Below are 24,380 nucleotides of genomic sequence, written 5' to 3' on the forward strand. Positions count from 1 at the left end.
ACCCCGTATCTACTAAAAATACAAAAATTGGCCGGGCATAGTGGCAAGCGCCTGTAGTCCCAGCTACTCAGGAGGCTGAGACAGAATTGCCTAAACTCAGGAGGTGGAGGTTGCAGTGAGCCGAGACTGTGCCACTGCACTCCAGCCTGGGCAACAGAACGACACCCCATCTCAAAAAATAAATAAATAAATAAATAAAAGAAAGAAAGAAAAAAAAAAGTATAATGGGACAACACTAAAGGGCTGTAAGCAAGGAGTGAGAAGATCTGAATTATATTCCTTAAAATCTTGCCGTGGCCGTGTATGGAGAATTGTTTTGAGGGGCTCAGAGGGGAAGCAGCAGGTCCAGATGAAAGACTTTTATAAGTGGTCCTGGCAAGAGATGATGGGGACTTGGGTTAAGATGGTAGAACCGGCTGGGCGCGGTGGCTCAAGCCTGTAATCCCAGCACTTTGGGAGGCCGAGACGGGCGGATCACGAGGTCAGGAGATCGAGACCATCCTGGCTAACACGGTGAAACCCCGTCTCTACTAAAAATACAAAAAATTAGCCGGGCGTGGTGGCGGGCGCCTGTAGTCCCAGCTACTCGGAGGCTGAGGCGGGAGAATGGCGTGAACCCAGGAGGCGGAGCTTGCAGTGAGCCGAGATCGCGCCACCGCACTCCAGCCTGGGAGACACAGCGAGACTCCGTCTCAAAACAAACAAACAAACAAACAAAAAAAAAAACAAAAAAAACAAAACAAAAAAAAAGATGGTAGAACCAAGAGGACTTGCTGAGGGACTGGATTTTGGCCAGCAGAGAAGATGGAAATTCACACATCTACTGGATTCTTAGCTTGAGCAACCAGCGGCCTAATGGTGGAATATATGGAGATAAGGACAACTGGAAAAAATTTTGTTCTTACACTTTCTAGCTTAGATGTGTCAAGTTTCAGATGCCTTAAGTTTCAGATGCCTTTAAGATAGCCAAATGGAGATGTCAAGTAGGAGGTGAGAGGTGGCACTGAACGTGCAGGCAGGTTACCTGGGTTTGAATCCAGACTCTGCCAACTATATGACCTTGGGCAAGTTAGTTAACCTCTCTATGCCTCAGTTTTTAGCTCTGTCAAAGGGAGATAATAAAATAACTATTGGAGAAGTAGGATTTTGCAACAAATAATAATATACATAGCACTCAACAAACGTTAGCTTTTTTTTTTTTTGAGACAGAGTCACTCTGTCCCCCAGGCTGGAGTGCAATGGCACAATCTCTGCTCACTGCAATCTCTGCCTCCCGGGTTCAAGCGATTCTCCTGCCTCAGCCTCTCCAGGAGCTGAGACTACAGACATGTGCCACCACACCTGACTAATTTTTGTATTTTTTTTTAGTAGAGATGAGGTTTCACCATGTTAGCCAGGCTTGTCTCAAATTCCTAACCTCAGGTGATCCACCTTCCTCAGCCTCCCAAACTGCTGAGATTACAGGCGTGAGCCACTGTGCCCAGCTAAATGTTAGCTTTTATTTATTTATTTTTATTTTTATGTTTTTTTGAGGCGGAGTTTCGCTCTTGTTGCCCAGACTGGAGTGCAATGGTGCAATATCGGCTCATCACAACCTCCACCCCCTGGGTTCAAGCGATTCTCCTGCCTCAGCCTCCCAAGTAGCTGGGATTACAGTCATGCACCACCATGCCTGGCTAATTTTGTATTTTTTTTTTTTTTTCCAGTAGAGTTGGGATTTCTCCATGTCGGTCAGGCTAGTCCTGAACTCCCCACCTCAGGTGATCTGCCCGCCTCGGCCTCCCAAAGTTCTGGGATTACAGACATGAGCCACCATGCCCGGCCAGATTTTATTTTTTATTTTTTGAGATGGAGTTTGGCTTTTGTTGTCCAGGCTGGAGTGCAATGGCACGGTCTTGGCTCACTGCAACCTCCACCTCCTGGGTTCAAGCGATTCTCCTGCCTCAGCCTCCCAAGTAGCTGGGATTACAGGTGCCCACCGTCATGCCTGGCTAATTTTTTGTATTTTTAGTAGAGATGGGGTTTCACTATGTTGACCAGGCTGGTCTCAAACTCTTGACCTCAGGTGATCCACCCACCTTGGCCTCCCAAAGTGCTGGGATTATATGTGTGAGCCACCGCTCCCAGCCGGTTAGCTTTTATATTTGAGTCTGGAACTCATAGAAGAGGTCAGAAATTGACGTATAAATCTTGAGCTGGACACAGTGGCTTACACCGGTAATCCCAGTACTTTGGGAGGCCAAGGTTGGAGGATTGCTTGAGCCTAGGAGTTTGAGACCAACCCCGGGCAACACAGGGATACTCCGTCTCTACAAAAAATTTAAAAAATTAGCGAGGCATGGTCACATATGCTTGTAGTTGTAGCTACTCGGAAGGCTGAGGCAGGAAGATCACTTGAGCTCAGGAGGTTGAGGCTACAGTGAACCATGATCACACCACTGCACTCCTGCCTGGGCAACAGAGCAAGACTCTGTCTCAAAAAGTAATCAGGCCGAGCGTGGTGGCTCATGCCTGTAATTCCAGCACTTTGGGAAGCTTAGGTGGGTGGATCTTTTAAGGTTGGGAGTTCGAGACCAGCCTGGCCAACATGGTGAAACTCCGCCTCTACTAAAAAATATGAAAATTAGCCAGGCATGGTGGCAGGTGCTACTCAGGAGGCTGAGGCAGGAGAGTTGCTTGAACCCAAGAGGCAGAGGTTGCAGTGAGCCAAGATCACACCATTGTACTCCAGCCTGGGCGACAGAGTAAGACTCTGTCTCAAAAAATAAAATAAAAAGAAAAATACATAGGGCGAGTGCAGTGGCTCACAGCTGTAATCCCAGCACTTTGGGAGGCCGAGGCGGGTGAATCATGAGGTCAGGAGCTCGAGACCAGCCTGGCCAACATGGTGAAACCCCCATCTCTACTAAAAATACAAAAAATTAGTTGGGCGTGATGGCAGGCATCTGTGATCCCAGCTACTCAGGAGGCTAAGGCAGGAGAATCGCTTGAACCCAGGAGGCGGAAGTTGCAGTGGGACGAGATTGAACCACTGTACTCTAGCCTGGGAGATAGAGTGATACGCCTCAAAATAAAATAAAATAAAATCAGTCAATCTTGGAGCCAGCATTTCTAGGCGGTGTTTGTGGCTAATGTTGTAGGTTCGCCCATATTCCCACCCCTTCTCCTTTGCTTTTCTCTGCTCTGAGGCTAAATGCTGGAGACTAGATTCCCCAGGCCCCCTTGCAGTTAGAAGTGGCATTGATACAGTTTTGGCTAATGAAATGTATACAGAAACCTGCTGGGTAATTTTTTCTTTTTTTCCAACTATCCAGACTTCAAGGAGATGGGGAGGTTTGTGCTGCAGGGATACTGACCGGTGGTTTTTTCCCTTTTCCCCACCTTGAATGTGGATGTCCTGGCTGGGAACCCAGTTGCCAGCTCATGACCAGGAGGTAACAAGCAGGAATGAAAGGCCACCACGCAGGTGCGGTGCTACCAAGGTGCGAATCACTGCGTGTGATTCCGAGGTGCGAATCATCATTAGCAATCACTTCTCTCAGGACTGTTTGTTAAGAAAAATAAACTCCTCCTTATTGAGACCATGAGAGTTACGCTGAGGGGTATATTGTTATTTGAAGCTGACAATATTCAATGCAATGAGATTGAAGGTCATCCCTGGGTCATTAACATATAAGCAGGGAAGAAAGTGTGGCCCGAAACAGTCTGGGGCATGAGAAAGCAGTAGGAGAGGAAGCCCCAAGAAAAGGGGGGAGCTGCCGCGCGGTGGGTAGAGCCAGGAGCAGCAGGCGGAGGCGGCCGGGAGCGCAGCGGCTTCTAGCGGCGAGAGGGACCCACTCGGCCCCACCTGCGCCTCGCCCGCGCGGCCCCCACCCCTGCCCCGCCCCGCCTGGTTTATAGGACCCAGCCGGAGCCGCTGGCCGCCCGCCGGGGTTTGTCCTGCGACCTCCGACCATGCCCGCCGACCTCAGCGGTACCTGGACCCTGCTCAGCAGCGACAACTTCGAGGGCTACATGCTGGCCCTAGGTAGGGTGGAGGGGAGGCGGCGGAGGAGTGGGGTTCGCCGTCTGTCTTGGGGTCAGGCGAAGGCGGCCGGGCCGGGCCTGTAGGTACGTCCACTGTCTGTGCCTTCGCCCTGCTGCGCCCACCGTCGCCCAGTCGCCCCGAGTCCGCCGGTCTTTGGCGCCTCCGTCCATCGGGCCCGGGACCCTCGTCCTTCCGTCCCCCAGTGCATCCTTCCCCGCGCCCACCCGCCCCGCGTCCCCACGGCCGTCTCTCCACGGCCCCTTGTCCCCCCGGCCGCCGGTCCCCCGCCCATCCGTCCCCGCGTCCAGCCCCCCGTCCGTCTCTACCCGCACGCGGTAGACCCGCGGAGACTGCAGACTGGGGGTCCGGCAGGGGAGGAGATGCCCCGGACCGAAGCCACTGCCCGGCGGGGGCCCTCCCCTCAGCCGCCTTCCGCGCGGGCCCCGGGACCCCCGGCGCGCCATGGCTCCCCCAGCGAGGTCCCGCGGCGCACCCGGAGCCGGTCGGGGACGCAGAATCCCGGAACCCGCGGACGATCCTTCAGGTCCGGGCGCACGCGGGAGTGCAGAGCCTGGTTCGGCCCCAGGCGTGCCCGACCGCCGCCTCCTGCGAGGGCTGGCGGCCCGCGGCGTCCTGGCTCCTGCGGGCCCGCGCTGTGCTTCCCGCCCTCATCGCGGTGCCAACGGTGCGCGGACTCTCAACTCACTGCAACCTCCACCTCCCCGGTTCAAGAGATTCTCCTGCCACAGCCTCCCAAGTAGCTGGGATTACAGGCGTGCGCCACCACGTCCGGCTAATTTTGTACTTTTAGTAGAGACAGGGTTTCACCATGTTGGTCAGGCTGGTGTCGAGCTCCTGACTTCTGATGATCCACCCGCCTCGGCCTCCCAAAGTGCTGGGATTACAGGTGTGAGCCACCGCGCCTGCCACGAGTGTAGTTTTTCTTGTAGCTTTAGGACTCTGGGAAGTTGCCATGCCGGCTGATCCCTGAACCCTTGACCCGTAGGCAATTTTTGTTTTCTTAACCTTAGGGTCCATCTTAGTTGATAAAGGGGCATTTATTTTGGTCTTTCATATGCCAGGAGATAAGAGTGTTCCTCTGGATATGGGAAAGGCACCTCTCACTTGAGAGTCTTATGATCTTCAGAGGAAGAGCAGAGAATTCTTTTATGGCCTGCTTCAGGGAAGAGGGGCAGAAGAAGGTCTGAGGGGGACCTTCCTGCTTCTGTTATTTCCTCAAATGCCAAGAGATATGATTTGGCTGTGTCCCCACCCAAATCTCATACGGGAGTTGTAGCTCCCATAATTCTCATGTGTTGTGGGAGGGACCTGATGAGAGATAATTGAATCATGGGGGCGGTTTTCCCCATACTGTTCTCGCGGTAGTGAATGTCTCATGAGATCTGATGATTTTATGAGGGGTTTCCCCTTTCATTTGGCTCTTATTCTCTCTTGCCTGCCACCATGTAAATCGTGTCTTTGCCTTCTGCCATGATTTCTGGGCTTCCCCAGCCACGTGGAACTGTGAATTGGTTAAACCTCTTTTTCTCTATAAGTTACCTCTTTTTCTCTATAAGTTACTCTCTATAAGTTCTCTATAAGTTACTCTTTTTCTCTATAAGTTACTAAAGACATACTCTCGGGTATGTCTTTATCAGCAGCGTGAAAACGGACTAATACATTAAGGTGCCATGTTTTGAGGTACCCTATCCTGAAACCCATAAATCCGAAACAGTTTTCTGAAAACCAGCAACTGTGTTTCAACTTCAGATCTAATTTGTTAAAGTATTAAGTGCTTACATCAATTTGTTAAAGTGCTAAGTACTTAGGTCACACTTACAGCACTAGAGCGGTTGTTTACATAATACTGTAATACTTTTTTTTTTTTTTTCTTGAGATGGAGTCTCACTCTGTCACCCAGGCTGGAGTGCAGTGGCGCCATCTCGGCTCACTGCAAGTTCCGCCTCCCAGGTTCACACCATTCTCCTGCCTCAGCCTCCCGAGTAGCTGGGACTACAGGCGCCCGTCACCACGCCTGGCTAATTTTTTGTATTTTTAGTAGAGACGTAAACGTAGATGGCGTAAACCCGGGAGGCGGAGCTTGCAGTGAGCTGAGATCCGGCCACTGCACCCCAGCCTGGGCGACAGAGCGAGACTCCCTCTCAAAAAAAAAAATAAAAAAAAATAATAATAATAATTGAGTGGGGCTGGGGTGCGGTGGCTCACACCTGTAATCCCAGCTCTTTGGATGCCAAGGTGGGTGGATCAGGAGGTCAGGAGTTTGAGACTAGCCTGGCCAACATGATGAAGCCCTGCCTCTACTAAAAGTACAAAAAATTAGTCAGGCATGGTGGCATGCACCTGTAATCCCAGCTACTTGTGAGGCTGAGGCAGGAGAATTGCTTGAACCCAGGAGGCGGAGGTTGCAGTGAGCCGACATTGCGCCATTGCACTCTAGCCAAGGAGACAAAGCAAGACTCCATCTTGGGAAAAAAAAAAATTAGGCTAGCAGACTGGGCACGGTGGCTCACGCCTGTAATCCCAGCACTTAGGGAGGCCAAGCCGGGTGGATCACCTGAGATCAGGAGTTCGAGACCTGCCTGGCCAGCATGGTGAAACCCCATCTCTACTAAAAATACAAAAATTAGCTAGGCATGGTGGCTCATGCCTGTAGTCCCAGCTAATTGGGAGGCCGAAGCATGAGAATCGCTTGAACCTGAGAGGCGGAGGTTGCAGTAAGCCCAGATCACGACACTGCACTCTAGCCTGGGCAACAGAGTGAGACTTGGTCTCAAAAAAAAAAAAAAAGTCAATAAGATTAAAAAAAAAAAAGATTTCAGCTAGCAATCCTGAATTTTACTGATTTACGGGAATATATAATTTAATTTAAATGTATATGCTTGTTCATATACATGTAAGGAAAATACATTCCATAAAAAATCACAAATATATACTCAGATCTTTAAACTGTAGGGTCTAGGAAAATAATAAATGATCGCCTCTTTATCATTGTTGTTGTTGAGATGGAGTCTTGCCTGTTAGAGTGCAGTGGTGCGATCTTGGCTTACGTGACGTAACCTGTGCCTCCCGAGTTCAAGCAATTCTCTTGCTTCAGCCTCCTGAGTAGCTGGGATTACAGGCACCCACCATCTCACCTGGCTAATTTTTGTATTTTTAGTAGAGACGGAGTTTTACCATCTTGGCCAGGCTGGTCTCGAACTCCTGACCTCATGATCCACCCGCCTTGGCCTCCCAAAGTGCTAGGATTACAGGCATGAGCCACCATGCCCAGCCAATTACCTCTTTTATATTAGTAGAAGTGAGGTGAATGCCTGTTGGCAGTGATGCTAAGGGTCAAATAAGTCACCATCAAATACACAGCACACATCTCATGATGTGCTCCAGCTGGCATCTCATTTGAGGGCAGAAAATCACTCCCTTTTGTCTAAAAACTAGCGTTCAGGAACTGATCCTGCAACTCCCACCCAGGCTCTGGTATCACTCTCTCCCAGCATCTGCCAAACTGCAGTGAGAAGAAGGGCAACTTGTTCTTGCACAAAGAAGAAAGTTTGCTTGGGGTTTTTGGAGATAGCGTCTTGCTCCGTCGCTCAGGCTGGAGTGCAGTGGTGCGATCATGGCTCACTGCAGCCTTGAATTCCTGTGCTCAGGCGATCCTCCCACCTCAGCCTTCCAAGTGTCTGGGACAACAGGAGCATACCGCCACACTTGGCTAATTTTTCAATTTTTTTGCAGAGACGGTGTCTTGCTATGTTTCCCAGGCTGGTCTCAAACTCCTGGCCACATGCAATCCTCCTGCCTCAGCCTTGCTTGGGTTTTAATATTTGGAGCTAACCTGGGATTTGGGAGTTCCTGGTGTACCCCCACAGTAGCCAAGAACACCGAGGGTGCAGTGCCTCAGGAATGGAGAAGCCCTATGTTAATGCCCATAGATATTGACCAACTTGTGCAGGTCCTCGCCTTTAGTCCTGTTATGAACCTGAGAAGGTGGTGGTGTTACCAACTTGCCCCAGGTTACTGTATACACTGGGATATATTTAATTAATTAATTAATTAATTTTTGAGACAGAGTCTCGCTTTGTTGCCCAGTCTGGAGTGCAGTGGCATGGATCTTAGCTCACTGCAACTCCGTCACCCAGGTTCAAGCAATTCTCCTGCCTCAGCCTCCCAAGTAGCTGAGATTACAAGTGCACGGCCCCACACCCACTTAATTTTACATTTTTAGTAGAGACAGGGTTTCACCGTGTTGCCCAGGCTGGTCTCAAACTCCTAAGCTCAGGTGACCTGCCTGCCTCAGCCTCCCCAAGTGCTGGGATTACAGGCATGAGCCACCGCACCTGGCCCTACACTGAGATTTAAAGGGATCCCCTCTTGCCTTCAACCCACATTGCCTTAAGATTAGAAGTGGCTTTGAGATTAAAGGTTAATATAACCATCTGAAGCTTAGATAAGTGTACATTTGTGTGGACTCCTTTGAAATCCTACCCTCAAGTGTATATGCTCACACATTTGTAATAGCATGTCATCGGACTGTTCCCTCCTACTTGAATGTCTTCTTTTCTTTTTTTTTTTTTTGAGATGGAGTCTCGCTCTGCCACCCAGGCTGGAGGTGCAGTGGCGCGATCTCGTCTCACTGCAGCTCCGCCTCCTGGGTTCACGCCATTCTCCCGCCTCAACCTCCTGAGTAGCTGGGACTACAGGTGCCCGCCACCACGCCCAGCTAATTTTTTGTATTTTTTTAGTAGAGATGGGGTTTCATCATGTGAGCCAGGTTGGTCTCAATCTCCTGACCTCGTGATCCGCCCACCTCGGCCTCCCAAAGTGCTGGGATTACAGGCGTGAGCCACCGCGCGCGGCCTTGGATGTCTTATTTTCTATATAACACAATCTAGCGGATGAAAAAGCATGGCTTGACCTGGTTAACAGCCTTATGAGGAATATAGCCTTTTGGACTGTTGAGGTCCTAGTAAGTGTGAACCTGGTAGAAAGTGACCAGAACTTATGCCAATTTATTCATTTTATTTTATTTTTATTTTTATTTTTTGAGATAGGATCTCACTTTGTTGCCCAGGCTGGAGTGTAGTGGCACCATCTTGGCTCGCTGCAACCTCCTCCTTCCAGGCTTAAGCAATCCTCCCACCTCAGCCTCCCCAGCAGCCAGGTCTACAGGTACAGACCGCCAAGCCCAGCTAATTTTTATTTTATTTTTTATAGAGATGCGGTTTCACCATGTTGGCCAGGCTGATCTTGAACTCCTGGCCTCAAGGGATCTGCCTGCCTTGGCTTCCCAAAGTGCTGGAATTACAGACCTGAGCCACTGTACCTGGCCCAGAACTTATGCTAATTCAAAGTAAATTTTGGTCTTTATTTTATTTATTTATTTTTTTGAGACGGAGTCTCGCGCTGTCGCCCGGGCTGGAGTGCAGTGGCCGGATCTCAGCTCACTGCAAGCTCCGCCTCCCGGGTTTGCGCCATTCTCCTGCCTCAGCCTCCCAAGTAGCTGGGACTACAGGTGCCTGCCACCTCGCCCGGCTAGTTTTTTGTATTTTTTAGTAGAGACGGGGTTTCACTGTGTTAGCCAGGATGGTCTCGATCTCCTGACCTCATGATCCGCCCGTGTCGGCCTCCCAAAGTGCTGGGATTACAGGCTTGAGCCACCGCGCCCGGCCAAATTTTGGTCTTTAAAGAGGCCAGCCTTGTAGCTGCAAATCTGTGAAGTAACAATGTTGCAACATGGTAGTGAGGTAGGAAGCAGGGCTCAACTCCAGAAGCTGGGCTTGGGACAGCGGACCAAACTGAGGACTAACTAAAACAGGGATGGGATGGAAGCAGCTTTCCATAAAACACATACAACAGTGTGCCATGTCAGTTTACTGTTGCCATGGCAACACCTAGAGTTAGCACCCCTTTCAATGACCAGAGGACCCAAAAGTTACTACCCCTTCCCTAGAAATGTCTGCATAAACCACTCCTTAGCTGGGCGTGGTGGCTTAGGCATGTAACCCCAGCACTTTGGGAGGCTGAGGTGGGTGGATTGCCTGAGGTCAGGAGTTCAAGACCAGCCTGGCCAACATGGTGAAACCCATCTCTACCAAAAATACAAAAATTAGGCGGGCATGGTGGTGGGCACCTGTAGTTAGTCTCAGCTACTCAGGAGACTGAGGCAGGAGAATCACTTGAATCCGGGAGGCAATCAGTGAGCCAAGATGATGCTGCCATTGCACTCCAGCCTGGGTGACAAGAGCAAAACTCTTATCTCGAAAAACAAAACAAAAACAAAAAACCATCCCTTACTCTGCATATAACTAGAAGTGGGTATAAATATGACTACAAAACTGCCCTGAGCTGCTACTCTCTGCCTATGGGGTAGCCCTTTTCTGCAGGAGCAGTCACAGGGTTGTGACACTGCTTCTTCGATAAAGCTGTTTTCTTCCGCCTCTGGCTTGCCCTTGAATTCTTTCCTGGGCAAAGCCAAGAGCCTTCGCAGGCTAATCCCCACTCTGGGACTCACCTGCCCCACATGAGTAGTGCAAATTGTAAATTTACTAACAACAAATTGCCTCACATATTTTATTTTATTTATTTATTTTTTGAGATGGATTCTTGCTCTGTCGCCTAAGCTGGAGTGCAGTAGCGAGATTTCAGCTCGCTGCAACCTCCACCTCCTGGGTTCAAGAGATTCTTCTGCCTAAGCCTCCAGAATAGCTGGGATTACAGGCATCCCCCACCACGCCTTACTAATTCTCGTATTTTTAGTAGAGATGGGGTTTTGCCATGTTGGCCAGGTCGAACTCCTGACCTCAGGTGATCTGCCCGCCTCAGCCTCCCAAAGTGTTAGAATTACAGGCGTGAACTACCACGCCCAGCCTGCCTCACAGATTTTCTGTTTGTTTGTTTTTTTAGACGGAGCTTTGGAGTTTTGCTCTTGTTGCCCAGGCTGGAGTGCAATGGTGCAATCTCGGCTCACCACAACCTCCGTCTCCCGGGTTCAAGCAATTCTCCTGCCTCAGCCTCCTGAGTAGCTAGGATTACAGGTATGCACCACCACGCCCGGCTACTTTCGTATTTTTAGTAGAGACGGGATTTCTCCATGTTGGTCAGGCTGGTCTCGAACTCCTGACCTCAGGTGATCTGCCCGTCTCGGCCTCCCAAAGTGCCGGGATTACAAGCATAAACCACCACGCCCAACCAGATTTATGTATGTATGTATGTATGTATTTATTTGAGATGGAGTTTTGCTCTTGTTGCCCAGCCTGGAGTGCAATAGTGCAATCTTAGCTCACCTCAACCTCTGCCTCCCAGGTTCAAGTGATTCTCCTGCCTCAGCCTCTGGAGTAGCTGCGATCACAGGCATGCACCACCACACCCAGCTAATTTTGTATTTTTAGTAGAGACAGGGTTTCTCCATGTTAGTCAGGCTGGTCATGTTGGTCTACCTGCCTCGGCCTCCCAAAGCGCTCGGATTACAGGCATGAGCCCCCGTGCCCGGCGCCTCACAGATATTGAAAGCATAAATGCTTAAAATCATAACTCTAAAGTCATTGTTAGTCTGAAGTTATTGGGTTTTGTTTTGCTTACATAATAGGGTTTGAGGAAAGTCAGCAGTAAGTTTGGCTTGGTCATATTAATAATAGGAAATGACCCTGGGTAACATGGTGAAACTTCATCTCTATGAAAGAAAAATTTAAAAATTAGCCGGGTGTGGTGGCACATGCCTGTAGCCCCAGCTACTTGGGAGCTGAGCTGGGAAGATCTCTTGAGCCTGGGAAGCAAAGGCTGCAGTGAGCCGAGGTCACACCACTGCACTTCAGCCTGGGCAACAGAATGAGACCCTCTCTCAAAAAAATAATAGTAATAGGAAGTGATTTTAAGGTTTTGGTGTCAATACTTAAATATTGTTGAAAACCAGTAAAACCTGGATCATATTGCATCTCAAACTAAAAACTGGAGTTCTAGATTTAAACACATACACGCAGCCTTTTTTATTTGCAGCTGAGACCACAGGCATGCATCACTATACCCAGATGGTTTTTGAGATGTTGGTTGGTTTGTTTGTTTGTTTTTGAGATGGAATTTCACTCTGTTGCCCAGGCTGGAGTGCAGTGGCTCGATCTCAGTTCATGGCAACCTCCGCCTCCTGAGTTCAACTGATTCTCCTGCCTCAGCTCAGCCCAAGTGTGAGCCAGCATGCCCAGCCTCAGCTGTTTGTTTGTTTATTTGTTTGTTTTTAAATAGAAATGGGGTCTTGCTATGTTGTCCAGCCTGGTCTTGAACTCCTGGGCTCAAGTGATCTTCCCACCTTGGCCTCCAGAAGTGTTGGGATTACAGATATGAGCCACTGCCCCTGGCTACAAAAATTTTTTCTTACGATGAGGACATTTATATTATTGTTTTATTTTTGGTTGTTGTTGTTTGGGGTTTTTTTGAAATGGAGTCTTGCTCTGTCACCCAGGCTGGAGTGCAGTGGCACGATCTCGGCTTACTGCAGCCTCCACCTCCTGGGTTCAAGTGATTCTCCTGCCTCAGCCTCCCGAGTAGCTGGGATTACAGGGGCGCACTACCATGCTCAGCTAATTTTTGTTTTCTAGAGATGGGGTTTTGTCATGTTGCCCAGGCTGGTTTTGAACACCTGACCTCAGGTGGTCCACCTGCCTCTGCCTCCCAAAGTGCTGGGATTACAGGCATGAGCCACCTTGGCCGGGAGAATCACATCTCATCTTTAACTCCTCTCCCTCCTCCTCCCTCTCCCTAATTCTGCTGCAGCTACCCTAGGCTCCTCAGAGTTCCCAAAACATACTGACACACCCTTCCTCAGAGTCCCAGGGCTCCCTAGATTTCTGCCTTAAACTATTTTCCCAGAAATCTGCGTGGCTTGATTCTTCTTTCAGCTCCCTGCTGAGATGTCACCTGGCCATTATTTAAAATAGTGGTGTTTATTTCTTTTTTTTTTTTTTTTTTTGAGATGGAGTCTTGCTCTGCCGCCCAGGCTGGAGTGCAGTGGCCGGATCTCAGCTCACTGCAAGCTCCGCCTCCCGGGTTCACGCCATTCTCCTGCCTCAGCCTCCCGAGTAGCTGGGACTACAGGCGCCCGCCACCTCGCCCGGCTAGTTTTTTGTATTTTTTAGTAGAGACGGGGTTTCACCGTGTCAGCCAGGATGGTCTCGATCTCCTGACCTCGTGATCCGCCCGTCTCGGCCTCCCAAAGTGCTGGGATTACAGGCTTGAGCCACCACGCCTGGCCTTAGTGGTGTTTATTTCTAGCTACATAATATGCTCAAAGGCACTAAGTGGAACTGGGATTCCAAACCCTGATCTTCATCTTCTTAGCATTCCATGTTTCCCTGTGGAACTCTTTTTTAAAGCTTATTCAAGATTTCTAGCTGAGCAGGGTGGCTCATGTCTGTAATCCCAGCACTATGGGAGGCTGAGGTGGGAGGATTGCTTGAGCCCAAGAGTTCGAGACCAACCTGGGCAACATAGTGAGGCCTGATCTCTACAAAAAAATATTTAAAACATTTCCAGGCATGGTGGCATATGCCTGTAGTCCCAGATATCCGAGAGGCTGAGATAGAAGAATCACTTGAGCCTGAAAGGTCGAGGCTGCAGTGAGCCATGATTGCACCACTGCACTCCAGCCGGGGTGACAGAATGAGATCCTGTCTCAAAAAAAAAAAAAAAAAGAGAGAGAGATTTATAAATACATTGTAGTACGTAGCTGGGTGTGGTGATGCAAGCCTGTAATTCCAGTTACTCAGGAGGCTAAGGCAAGAGAATTGCTTGAACCCAGGAGTGGAGGTTGCAGTGAGCTGAAATCGTGCCACTATTTTCCCCAACCTTGGCGACAGAGTGAGACTGTGTCTCAGAAAAAAAAGAAAAAAAAAAGTGTGTGTGTGTGTGTATATATATATATATATAGAGAGAGAGAGAGAGAGAGGTATATACATGAATCCAGTGGTTTTTGAGTTTTGTCTTCATTGTTGTTGAGAAACTGTTCAAATGTTCTCTTAATTCAAAGTGTAAATACGTAAGGCAGAAAAAGGCAGAGTTGTGACCGAGGCTGGGTTGGGGGGCCTAAACCCTATCCCTTTGGTTTTCTTTTTCTTTCTTCCTTTTTTTTGAGTTGGAGTCTCTCTCTGTTGCTCAGGCTGGAGTGCAGTGGTGTGATCTCAGTTCACCGCAACCTCCACCTCCCGGGTTCAAGCAATTCTCCTGCTTCAGCCTCCCGAGTAGCTGGGGTTACAGGCATGTGCCACCATGCCCGGCTAATTTTGTAGTTTTTAGTAGAGATAGGGTTTCTCCATGTTGGTCAGGCTGGTCTCAAACTCCTGACCTCAGGTGATCTGCCCTCCTTGGCCTCCCAAAGTGCTGGGATTACAGGTGTGAGCCACCGTGCCTGGCTGACAGTTTATATTTTTTTATAGAGACAGGGTCTTTCTATGTTGCCCAGGCTGGTCTCAAACTCCTGAGCTCAAACAATCCTCCTGTCTCTCTGTCCCAAAGTGCTGGGATTACTGCACCTGGCATGTGCAAACTTTTTAGTCAGGCTGTGGTTGGCAGTTTGCCAAGATGGTTCCCTGTAGATCTGATTTCAGCAGCAAAAAACATTGAAGTTGTACAGGAAATGCTAACAATTACATGCAGTGATTTTGAGAACAGCTGCCAAATTCTTCACTTTTGCATCTCAAGCGAATGTTCAAATATTTTTCAAAAATTATTTTTAAGGTATTGACTTTGCCACGCGTAAAATAGCCAAGTTGCTGAAGCCACAGAAAGTGATTGAGCAAAATGAGGATTCTTTTACCATCCACACGAACAGCAGCCTAAGGAACTACTTTGTGAAATTTAAAATTGGAGAAGAATTTGAGGAAGATAACAAAGGCCTGGACAACAGAAAATGCAAGGTAAAATTTAAAGCAATGTCAGGTGTGGTGGATTTTACGCCTGTAATCCCAGCACTTTGGGAGGTCAAGGCAGGCAGATCACCTGAGGTCAGGAATTCGAGACCAGCCTGGGCAACATGGCAAAACCCTGTCTCTACAAAAAAGTCAAAAATTGGGCAGGCACGGTGGCTCATGCCTGTAATCCCAGCACTTTGGGAGGTCAAGGCGGGCAGATCACGAGGTCAGGAGATCGAGACCATCCTGGCTAACACGGTGAAACCCCATCTCTACTAAAAATACAAAAAAAAAAAAAAAAAAGCCGGGCGTGGTGGGGGGCGCCTGTAGTCCCACCTACTCAGGAGGCTGAGGCAGGAGAATGGTGTGAACCCGGGAGGTGGAGCTTGCAGTGAGCTGAGATCGCACCACTGCACTCCAGTCTGGGCGACAGAACGAGACTCCGTCTCAAAAAAAAAAAAAAAAAAAAAAATTCAAAAATTAGGCGCGGGCCGGGCGCGGTGGTTCAAGCCTGTAATCCCAGCACTTTGGGAGGCCAAGACGGGTGGATCACGAGGTCAGGAGATCGAGACCATCCTGGCTAACCCGGTGAAACCCCGTCTCTACTAAAGATACAAAAAACTAGCTGGGCGAGGTGGCGGGTGCCTGTAGTCCCAGCTACTTGGGAGGCTGAGGCAGGAGAATGGCGTGAACCCAGGAGGCGGAGTTTGCAGTGAGCCGAGATCCGGCCACTACACTCCAGCCTGGGCTACAGAGCGAGACTCCATCTCAAAAAAAAAAAAAAGAAAAGAAAAAATTAGGTGGGCATGGTGGCAGGAGCCTGTAAACCCAGCTACTTGGGAGGCTGGGGCAGAAGAATCACTTGAACCGGCGAGGTGAAGGTTCGTTGCAGTGAGCCGAGATTGTGCCACTGCACTCCAGCCTGGACGACAGAGCGGGACTCCATCTCAAAAAAAAAAAAAAAGTGATAAGTAGGCTGTTAATTTTGCAAGGCTAGCTTGGCATTCTACTTGGTAACACTTGAGGATCCTGCCAGGGCACTCTAACATTTTCTCCTCTCCTCATGCAGAGCTTGGTTACCTGGGACAATGACAGGCTCACCTGTGTCCAGAAGGGAGAAAAGAAGAACAGAGGCTGGACCCATTGGATCGAAGGCGACAAACTCCACCTGGTATCCACCACATTTTGTCCTCAGTGAGATGATACAGTATTAAAGGAAACATCAGGCCGAGCGCGGTGGCTCACGCCTGTAATCTCAGCATTTTAGGAGGCTGAGGTGGATCTATCACTTGAGGTCAGGAGACCAGCCTGGCCTACATGGTGAAATCCCATCTCTACTATTTTTTTTTTTTTTTCGAGATGGAGTGTCGCTCTGTCGCCAGGCTGGCGTGCAGTGGCATGATCTTGGCTCACTGCAACCTATGCTTCCCGGGTCCACGCGATTCTCCTGCCTCAGCCTCCTGAGTAGCTGGGACTACGGGCACGTACCACCACACCCAGCTAATTTTTGTATTTTTAGTAGAGACGGGGTTTCACCGTGTTAGCCAGGATGGTCTCGATCTCTTGACCTCATGATCCGCCTGCCTCGGCCTCCCAAAGTGCTGGGATTACAGGCATGAGCCACCACCACACCTGTCCCATCTCTACTGAAAATACAAAAATTAGCTGGGCATAGTGGTGCATGCCTATAGTCTCATCTTATATTAAATGAAACAGCCAAATATTCCAACAGAAGCAGGAAGATAACATGCAAATACTTATGGAACAATTCTTACCTATTATATGTAATAGCTGCTTTATGTATACATATATATACATAGATAAACATAGTAGCTCAAATCTTTGGAGTGATGATTTGGGGCCCAATTACTGTGCTCAATCCTTTGAGTGTATTATCTCATTTAATCTTCATCACAATCCTGTGAAAAGGACACTATTCTTCCCATTCACAATTAAATTGGAATTTGAAATTCCCCAAGGCTACTGTCAAAAGCATCAGAATCCAGTTTAAAAGTGTTTATTCAGACCCGGCGCGGTGGCTCACACCTGTAATCCCAGCACTTTGGGAGGTCGAGGTGGGCGGATCACAAGGTCAGGAGATCAAGATCATCCTGGCCAACATGGTGAAACCCCATCTCTACCAAAAATACAAAAATTAGCTGGGCATGGTGGCACGTGTCTGTAATCCCAGCTACTCAAGAGGCTGAGGCAGGAGAATCGCTAGAACCAGTGAGTCGGAGGTTGCAGTGACCTGAGATTGCACCACTGCACTACAGCCTGGCAACAGAGGCCGTTTCAAAAAAAATGAATAAATAAGGGTTTATTCAGGCATGAAGCTGAAGACAGCCATCCAGGAAATACAGACTCCAAAGGAATGTGGTCAGTACACCCAAGCTGAAAAGTTAATATCTTACTTTTTTTTTTTTTGAGATGAAGTCTCTCCCTCTGTTACCCAGTGTCACCCAGGCTGGAGTACAGTGGTGCAATCTCAGCTCACTGCAACCTCTGCCTCCCGGGTTCAAGCGATTCTCCTGCCTCAGCCTCCCGGTAGCTGGGATTACAGGCATGCACCACCACACCCAGCTAATTTTTGTATTTGCTTGAAATGGGGGTTTTACCATATTGGCCAGGCTGGTCTCGAACTCCTGGCCTCAAGTGATGAGCTCACCTGGGCCTCCCAAAGTGTTGGGATTACAGGTGTGGCCGCTTGTAATAAAAATTTAATTTCTTGGAATATGACTCTTGGAGTTTTTATTTTTCTTCTTTTACTTTTTTTTTTTTTGGGGGTGAGTCTTGCTCTGTAAGCCCAGGCTGGAAGTGCAGTGGCGCCAATCTCAGCTCACTGCAGCCCTCCGCCTCACAGGTTCCACGCCATTCTCCTGCCTCAGCCTCCTGAGTAGCTGGGACTGTAGGCTTCGCCCTACGCCGGCTAATTTTTATATATTCTTTAGTAGAGCCGGGGTTTCACTGTGTTAGCCAGGATGGTCTCGATCTCCTGACCTGCGTAATCAGCCGCCTCGGCCTCCTAAAAAGTGCTGAGATTACAGTGAGCCACCCTTGACCTTCTTTTACTTTTAAGCTGTTGGACTTGAGGTGTTTTTCTTTAATGGCTTTATCAAGTATACTTTATGTACCAAAAAATGCACCTGTTTTATGTGTACAGTTTGATAATTTCTAGTAAACGTATACAGGTGTACAACCATTCTCATTATCCAGTTTCAGACAAGTCAATCACTCCAGAACATTCCCTAGAGACAATGTGCTGACAACTAGTGTTGTATAGCCTTTTCTTTTTTGTTTTTTGTTTGGTTTTGTTTTGTTTTTGAGACAGAGTCTTGCTCTGTCACCCAGGCTGGAGTGCAGTGGCATGATCTCAGCTCACTGCAAACTCTGCCTCCTGGGTTCAAGCAATTCTCCTGTCTCCACCTCCCAAGTAGCTGAGACTACAGGCGCATGCCACAACACCCAGCTAATTTTTCTGTATTTTTAGTAGAGACAGGGTTTTACCATATTGGTCGGGCTAGTCTCCAACTCCTGACCTCAGGTGATCCACCCGCCTCTGCCTCCCAAAGTTCTGGGATTACAAGCGTGAGCCACCGCGCCTGGCCTATTTTAATTTGTGTTTTTGAGACAGAGTCTCTCTCTGTCACCTAGGCTTGAGTGCAGTGGTGCGATCTCAGCCCTCTGCAACCTCTACCTCCTGGGTTCAAGGGATTCTCCTTCCTCAGCCTGCCAAGTAGCTGGGATTACAGGCGCCTGCCACCATGCCCAGCTAAGTTTTTTTTTTTTTGAGACGGAGTTTTGTTCTTGTTGCCTAGGCTAGAGTACAATGGTGCGATCTTGGCTCACCGCAACCTCCACCTCCCGGGTTCAACGATTCTCCTGCCTCAGCCTTCCCGAGTAGCTGGAATTACAGGCATGCACCACCATGCCGGGCTAATTTTGTGTTTTTAGTAGAGACGGGGTTTCTCCATGTTGGTCAGGCTGGTCTCGAACTCCCGACCTCAGGTGATCCGCCCACCTTGGCCTCCCAAAGTGCTGGGATTACAGGCGTAAGCCACCAGGCCCGGCCATGCCCAGCTAATTTTTGCATTTTTAGTAGAGACAGGGTTTTGCCATGTTGGACAGGCTGGTCTCAAATTCCTGACCTCAGGTGATCCGCCCGCCTCGACCTCCCAAAGTGCTGGGATTACAGGCGTGAGCCACCCCGCCCAGAAAGGTCTTACTTATACAGGCAGCAAACAAAGAAATTTCTCAGGATTACATTTTCTATACAAAGCTGTTTTATGAGTTACAGGAATTTGATTAGTTACCACTCCGTTTTTTCCTTTTTCTTTCCAGTTTAAAAAATATATTTATTTTATTTTTCTTCCCCCTCATTCTTGCTGTCATCTTAAGAGTATATTTAACATTCCATCTTAGACCATGTGATAGTCATAGGTGTTTGTATAAGAGAAGGAAAGGGTTCACCTGCTTTGGGAAAAAAAAGAGAGAAGAAACAGGGAAGTGAGTCTATAATTAAGACCAACAGTAGAGGGAAGGCTTCTCTGGTGCCGTTTAGTCTTTTATAAAACAGTGTAGGTAAAGAAAAAGGCTAATCTATAACCAGAGAAGTTAAGGTTATAGCTGTCTAGGTTACAGCTGCCTTTAACATGACTGAGGCCCTGGCCGGGCGCAGTGGCTCACGCCTGTAATCCCAACACTTTGGGAGGCCGAGGCGGGAAGATCACGAGGTCAGGCAATCGAGACCATGGTGAAACACCGTCTCTACTAAAATTACAAAAAATTAGCCAGGCACAATGGCGGGCGCCTATAGTCCCAGCTACTCGAGAGGCTGAGTCAGAAGAATGGCATGAAACTGGGAGGCTGAGCTTGCCGTGAGCCGAGATCGCACCACTGCACTCTAGCCTGGGCGACAGAGCGAGACTCAGTCTCAAAACAAACAAACAAACAAAAAAACATGACTCAGGTCCTGTAATCACATTCCTTTAAGACTCAAAATAGGCCGGGCGCGGTGGCTCAAGCCTGTAATCCCAGCACTTTGGGAGGCCGAGACAGGCGGATCACGAGGTCAGGAGATCGAGACCATCCTGGCTAACACGGTGAAACCCCGTCTCTACTAAAAAATAAAAAAAAAAAAATTAGCCGGGCGAGGTGGCGGGCGCCTGTAGTCCCAGCTACTCGGGAGGCTGAGGCAGGAGAATGGCGTGAACCCGGGAGGCGGAGCTTGCAGTGAGCCGAGATCGCGCCACTGCACTCCAGCCTGGGCGACAAAGCGAGACTCCGTCTCAAAAAAAAAAAAAAGACTCAAAATAATTTTTAAAGTTTCATCAGCTTTGATTGTGAATTACGTATTTTCACACTGTAAAGTGAAGATTCAAATACAGGTCGGAGAAGAATATGTGCTCTCAGCTCCGTGCTTTATTGTTTCACTGTGTGTGTGAAATCTAGGTGAGACCCTTGAAAACAAAATTACAGCAGTTTCCTTAAAGTTGGGTCTGGGTAGTCTTTGATTACAAAGGCTCTGAAGATATTTTGATTCTAGATGGACAAATCTCACACTCTTCTGACAATAAAAAAGCACTTTGGGAGGCTGAGGCGGGCAGATCACCTGAGGTCAGGAGTTCGAGACCAGCCTGGCCAACATGATGAAACCCCGTCTCTACTAAAAATACAAAAATTAGCCGGGCAGTGGCAGGTGCCTGTAATCCCAGCTACTCAGGAGGCTGAGGCATGAGAATCGCTTGAACCCAGGAGGCGGAGGTTGCAGTGAGGCAAGATCATGCCCCTCCAACCTGGGGGATAGAGCAAGACTCTGTCTCAAAAAAAAAAAAAAAAACACACACACACAAAGTAAGAAACTTGCCTTCACAAATATGTAATATGGAATTTCAAAGAAAATACACATACGTTTGAGGATTTAGATTAGTTGGTTGTAAGAGGTGGTGTTCAAATTATGCACAACAGCTGGGTGTGGTGGCACTTGCCTGTAGTCCCAGCTACTGGATAGGCCGAGGCAGGAAGATTGCTTGAGCCCAGGAGTTTGAGTAAAGGCTGGGGAACATAGGAAGAGCCCGTCTCTAAAAAAAAAAAAGAAAAGGAAGGCTGGGCACCATGGCTCACATCTGTAATCCCAGCACTTTGGGAGGTCAAGGCAGATGGATCACCTGAGGTCAGGAGTTCAAGACCAGCCTGGCCAGCATGGCGAAACCCTGTCTCTACTAAAAATAATACAAAAATTAGCCTAGTGTGATGGCAGGCACTTGTAATCACAGCTACTTGGGAGGCTGAGGCAGGAGAATCGCTTGAACCTGGGAGGAGGAGGTTGCAGTGAGCTGAGATCGTGCCACTGCACTCCAGCCTGGGCGACAAGAGTGAAACTCTGTCTCAAAAAAAAAAAAAAAAGAAAGAAAGACAGATACCAAATCATCCTTCTCTAGCATATCGAGGAAATCTGCCCAAGCAGGGCACAGAAGTACTTTGATCTAAGGATACTCATGGAATGATTTTTACTTACCATGATATGTTTTTTTTTGTTTGTTTGCTTGAGACAGAGTCTTACTCTGTCACCCAGGCTGGAGTGCAATAGCTTGATCTCAGCTCAATGCAACCTCCGCCTCCTGGGTTCAAGTGATTCTCCTGCCTCAGCTACCTGAGTAGCTGGGATTACAGGAGCCCAAAACCACACCCAGCTAATTTTTGTATTTTTAGTAGAGATGGGGTTTTACCATGTTGGGTCAGGTTGGTCTCAAATTCCTGACCTCAGGTGATCCACTCCCCTCAGCCTCCCAAAGTGCTGGGATTACAGGCATGAGCCACCGCACCCAGCCACAATATATTAAAAATTATTTGGTTTCTGGGTGTGGTGGTTCACTTCCGTAATCCCAGCACTTTGCGGGGACACAGCAAGAGGATCACTGGAGTCCAGGAGTTTAACACCAGCCTGGGCAACATAGTGTGACTCTGTCTCTACAAAAAATTGGCTGGGGGCAGTAGCTCATACTTGTAATCCCAGAACTTTGGGAGGTCAGGGCAGGTGGATCATCTGAGGTCAGGAGTTGGAAACTAGCCTGGCTAACATGGTGAAACCCTGTCTCTACTAAAAAATACAAAAATTAGCTGGGTGTGGTGGTGGGCGCCTGTAGTCTGAGCTACTCGGGAGGCTGAGGCTGGAGAATCACTTGAACCCAGGAGGTGGAGGTTGCAGTGAGCCGAGATCCACCATTGCACTCTAGCCTAGGCGACAAGAGCAAGACTCCATCACAAAAAATAAAAAAAAATATTAGCAGGGCGTGGTGACGGGTGCCCATAGTCCCAGCTACTTGGGTGGCTGAGGTGGGAAGATTACTTAAGCCCAGGAAGTTGAGGCTAAGGTTAGCCATGACTGCACCACTGCATTCCAGCCTGGGCGAAGGAGTAAGACCCTGTCTCAAAGTTAAAAAAAAAGGTCTTTTGTGTGCTAATGACATGACTGGCTACTGAGGGTCCTTAGATAGCTTCAGGATGGGGGCTGGTCACCAGAAAATCTAAGGCATGATTAGAGGGTTGGAACTTTCAACTTCATCCCTGAGGGAAGAGGGGCTGGAGACTGAACTAATCACCAATAGCCAATGACTGAATCAATCATGGCTGTGTGCTGAAACATCCACTAAAAACGAAACCACAGGGTTTGGAGGGCTTCCACATTGAATGGTGAACATTCATGTGTGTGGTGAATACACTGAGGTGCTGGGAGGGTTGCATGCTCCCGCTTCCTACTTTGCCCTGTGCGTCTCTTCCATCAGGCTCTTTCTTTTTTCTTTTCTTTTTTTTTTTTTTTGAGATGGAGTCTTGCTCTACTGCCCAGACTGGAATGCAGTGGCGTGATCCTGGCTTACTGCAACCTCTGCCTCCTGGGTTCAAGTGATTCTCCTGCCTAAAGTCTCCTGAGTAGCTGGGATTACAGGCATGCACCACCACACTCAGTTAATTTTTGTATTTTTAGTAGAGACAGGGTTTCGCCATGTTGGTCAGGCTGCTCTTGAACTCCTGACCTCAGGCAATCCACCCGCCTCGGCCTCTCAAAATGCTGGGATTAGAGGCGTGTGCGCCCAGCCCCATCAGGCTCTTTCTGAGTTGTTTATTTTATAATAACCTGGTAATAGTAAGTGAAGGGACTTTCTGAGTTTTGTGAGCCCTTCTAGCAAATTATCAAGTCCAAGGAGGGGTTGGTTATGGGAAAACCTGATTTGTAGCTGGTCAGTCAGAAATATGGGAGGTCCGAAAATTTGACGGGTGTCTGAAGTTGGAGGCAGTCTCGTGAGACTGCATCCTTAACCTATGTGGTCTGTGCTAACTCTGGGTTGTTAGTGCCCGAATTAAGTTGGTTTACTGGACACTCAGTTGGTGTCAGAGAGTTGGAGAAGTGGGACTAGAAAAGACACCACACAACTGGTGTCAGGAGTTTAAAAACCCACACATTTGGTGTCAGAAGTATTGAGAGTAGGCCAGGTGTGGTGGCTCATAACTGTAATCCTAGCACTTTGGGAGGGCAAGGCAGGAAAATCATTTGAGGCTAGGAGTTCAAGATCAGCCTAGGGGCCAGACACGGTGGCTCATGCCTGTAATCCCAGCACTTTGGGAGGCCGAGGTGGGCAGATCACGAGGTCAGGAGTTCAAGAACAGCCTGGCCAACATGGTGAAACCCCGTCTCTACTAAAAATACAAAAATTAGCAGAGCATGGTGGCATATGCCTGTAATCCTAGCTACTTGGGAGGCCGAGGCAGAAGAATTGCTTGAACCGGGACCCAGGAGGCGGAGGTTGCAGTGAGCTGAGACTGTGTCACTGCACTCTAGCCTGGGCTACAGAGTGAGACTCCATCTCAAAAAAAAAAAAAAAGACCAGCCTAGGCAGTGGCGAAACCCTGTCTTTACAATAAACACAAAAATTAGCCGGGCATGGTGGCACATGCCTGTAGTGTCCTAGCTACTTGGGGGACTGAGGTGGGACAGCTTGAGCCTGGGAGGCAGAGGTTACAGTAAGCTGAGATCTCACCACTGTACTTAGCCACGATGACAGAGTAAGACCCCATCTCAAAAAAGAAAAAAAAGTGTTCCAGAAAAGGGTTAAAATAAAATAAAAAATAAGTGTTGAGAGTAAAAATAGACCACATGCAACCTCATCTTTCTTCTTCCCTTCTTCCTTACGCCCTAGGAAATGTTCTGTGAAGGTCAAATGTGCAAACAGACATTCCAGAGAGCCTGATCCATATCCAGCAGCAGAGCCCACTTGTGGCTGCAGCTTTATGCCAAATTATATTGCAGACTGAACAGATGTTTATCCATCCCATTGGGTGATGAGGACTCGTGGCTGGAGAGAGCCACACAGCCTGTAACCTGAAGTCATCTAGATTATGGGGAAACTGCTCAGCTTTAATAAACCTGTCCAAATGACTCTGAA

At 48.6% G+C, this 24,380-nt stretch overlaps 1 protein-coding gene across 2 annotated transcripts; it reads left to right on the forward strand.

The window, feature by feature from the left end:
- The first annotated feature begins 3,896 nt into the window (after positions 1–3,896).
- RBP7 (retinol binding protein 7) lies at positions 3,897–24,380 on the forward strand. 2 transcript variants are annotated; one of them, XR_004182702.1, is made up of 5 exons: positions 3,923–4,027; positions 10,949–11,171; positions 14,768–14,946; positions 16,010–16,111; positions 24,135–24,380. XR_004182702.1 is itself a non-coding variant. In XM_031664313.1 (4 exons), the coding sequence occupies exons 1-4, from the start codon at positions 3,955–3,957 to the stop codon at positions 24,183–24,185; spliced, it is 405 nt and encodes a 134-aa protein (XP_031520173.1). In that variant the 5' UTR covers positions 3,897–3,954; the 3' UTR covers positions 24,186–24,380. The 2 variants fall into 2 exon arrangements, 1 of the variants encoding a protein (XP_031520173.1); XM_031664313.1 differs by lacking the exon at positions 10,949–11,171 and having other exon boundaries at positions 3,897–4,027.

Source organism: Papio anubis, chromosome 1 (assembly GCF_008728515.1).
Source record: "Papio anubis isolate 15944 chromosome 1, Panubis1.0, whole genome shotgun sequence".
NCBI classification, from domain to species: domain Eukaryota; kingdom Metazoa; phylum Chordata; class Mammalia; order Primates; family Cercopithecidae; genus Papio; species Papio anubis.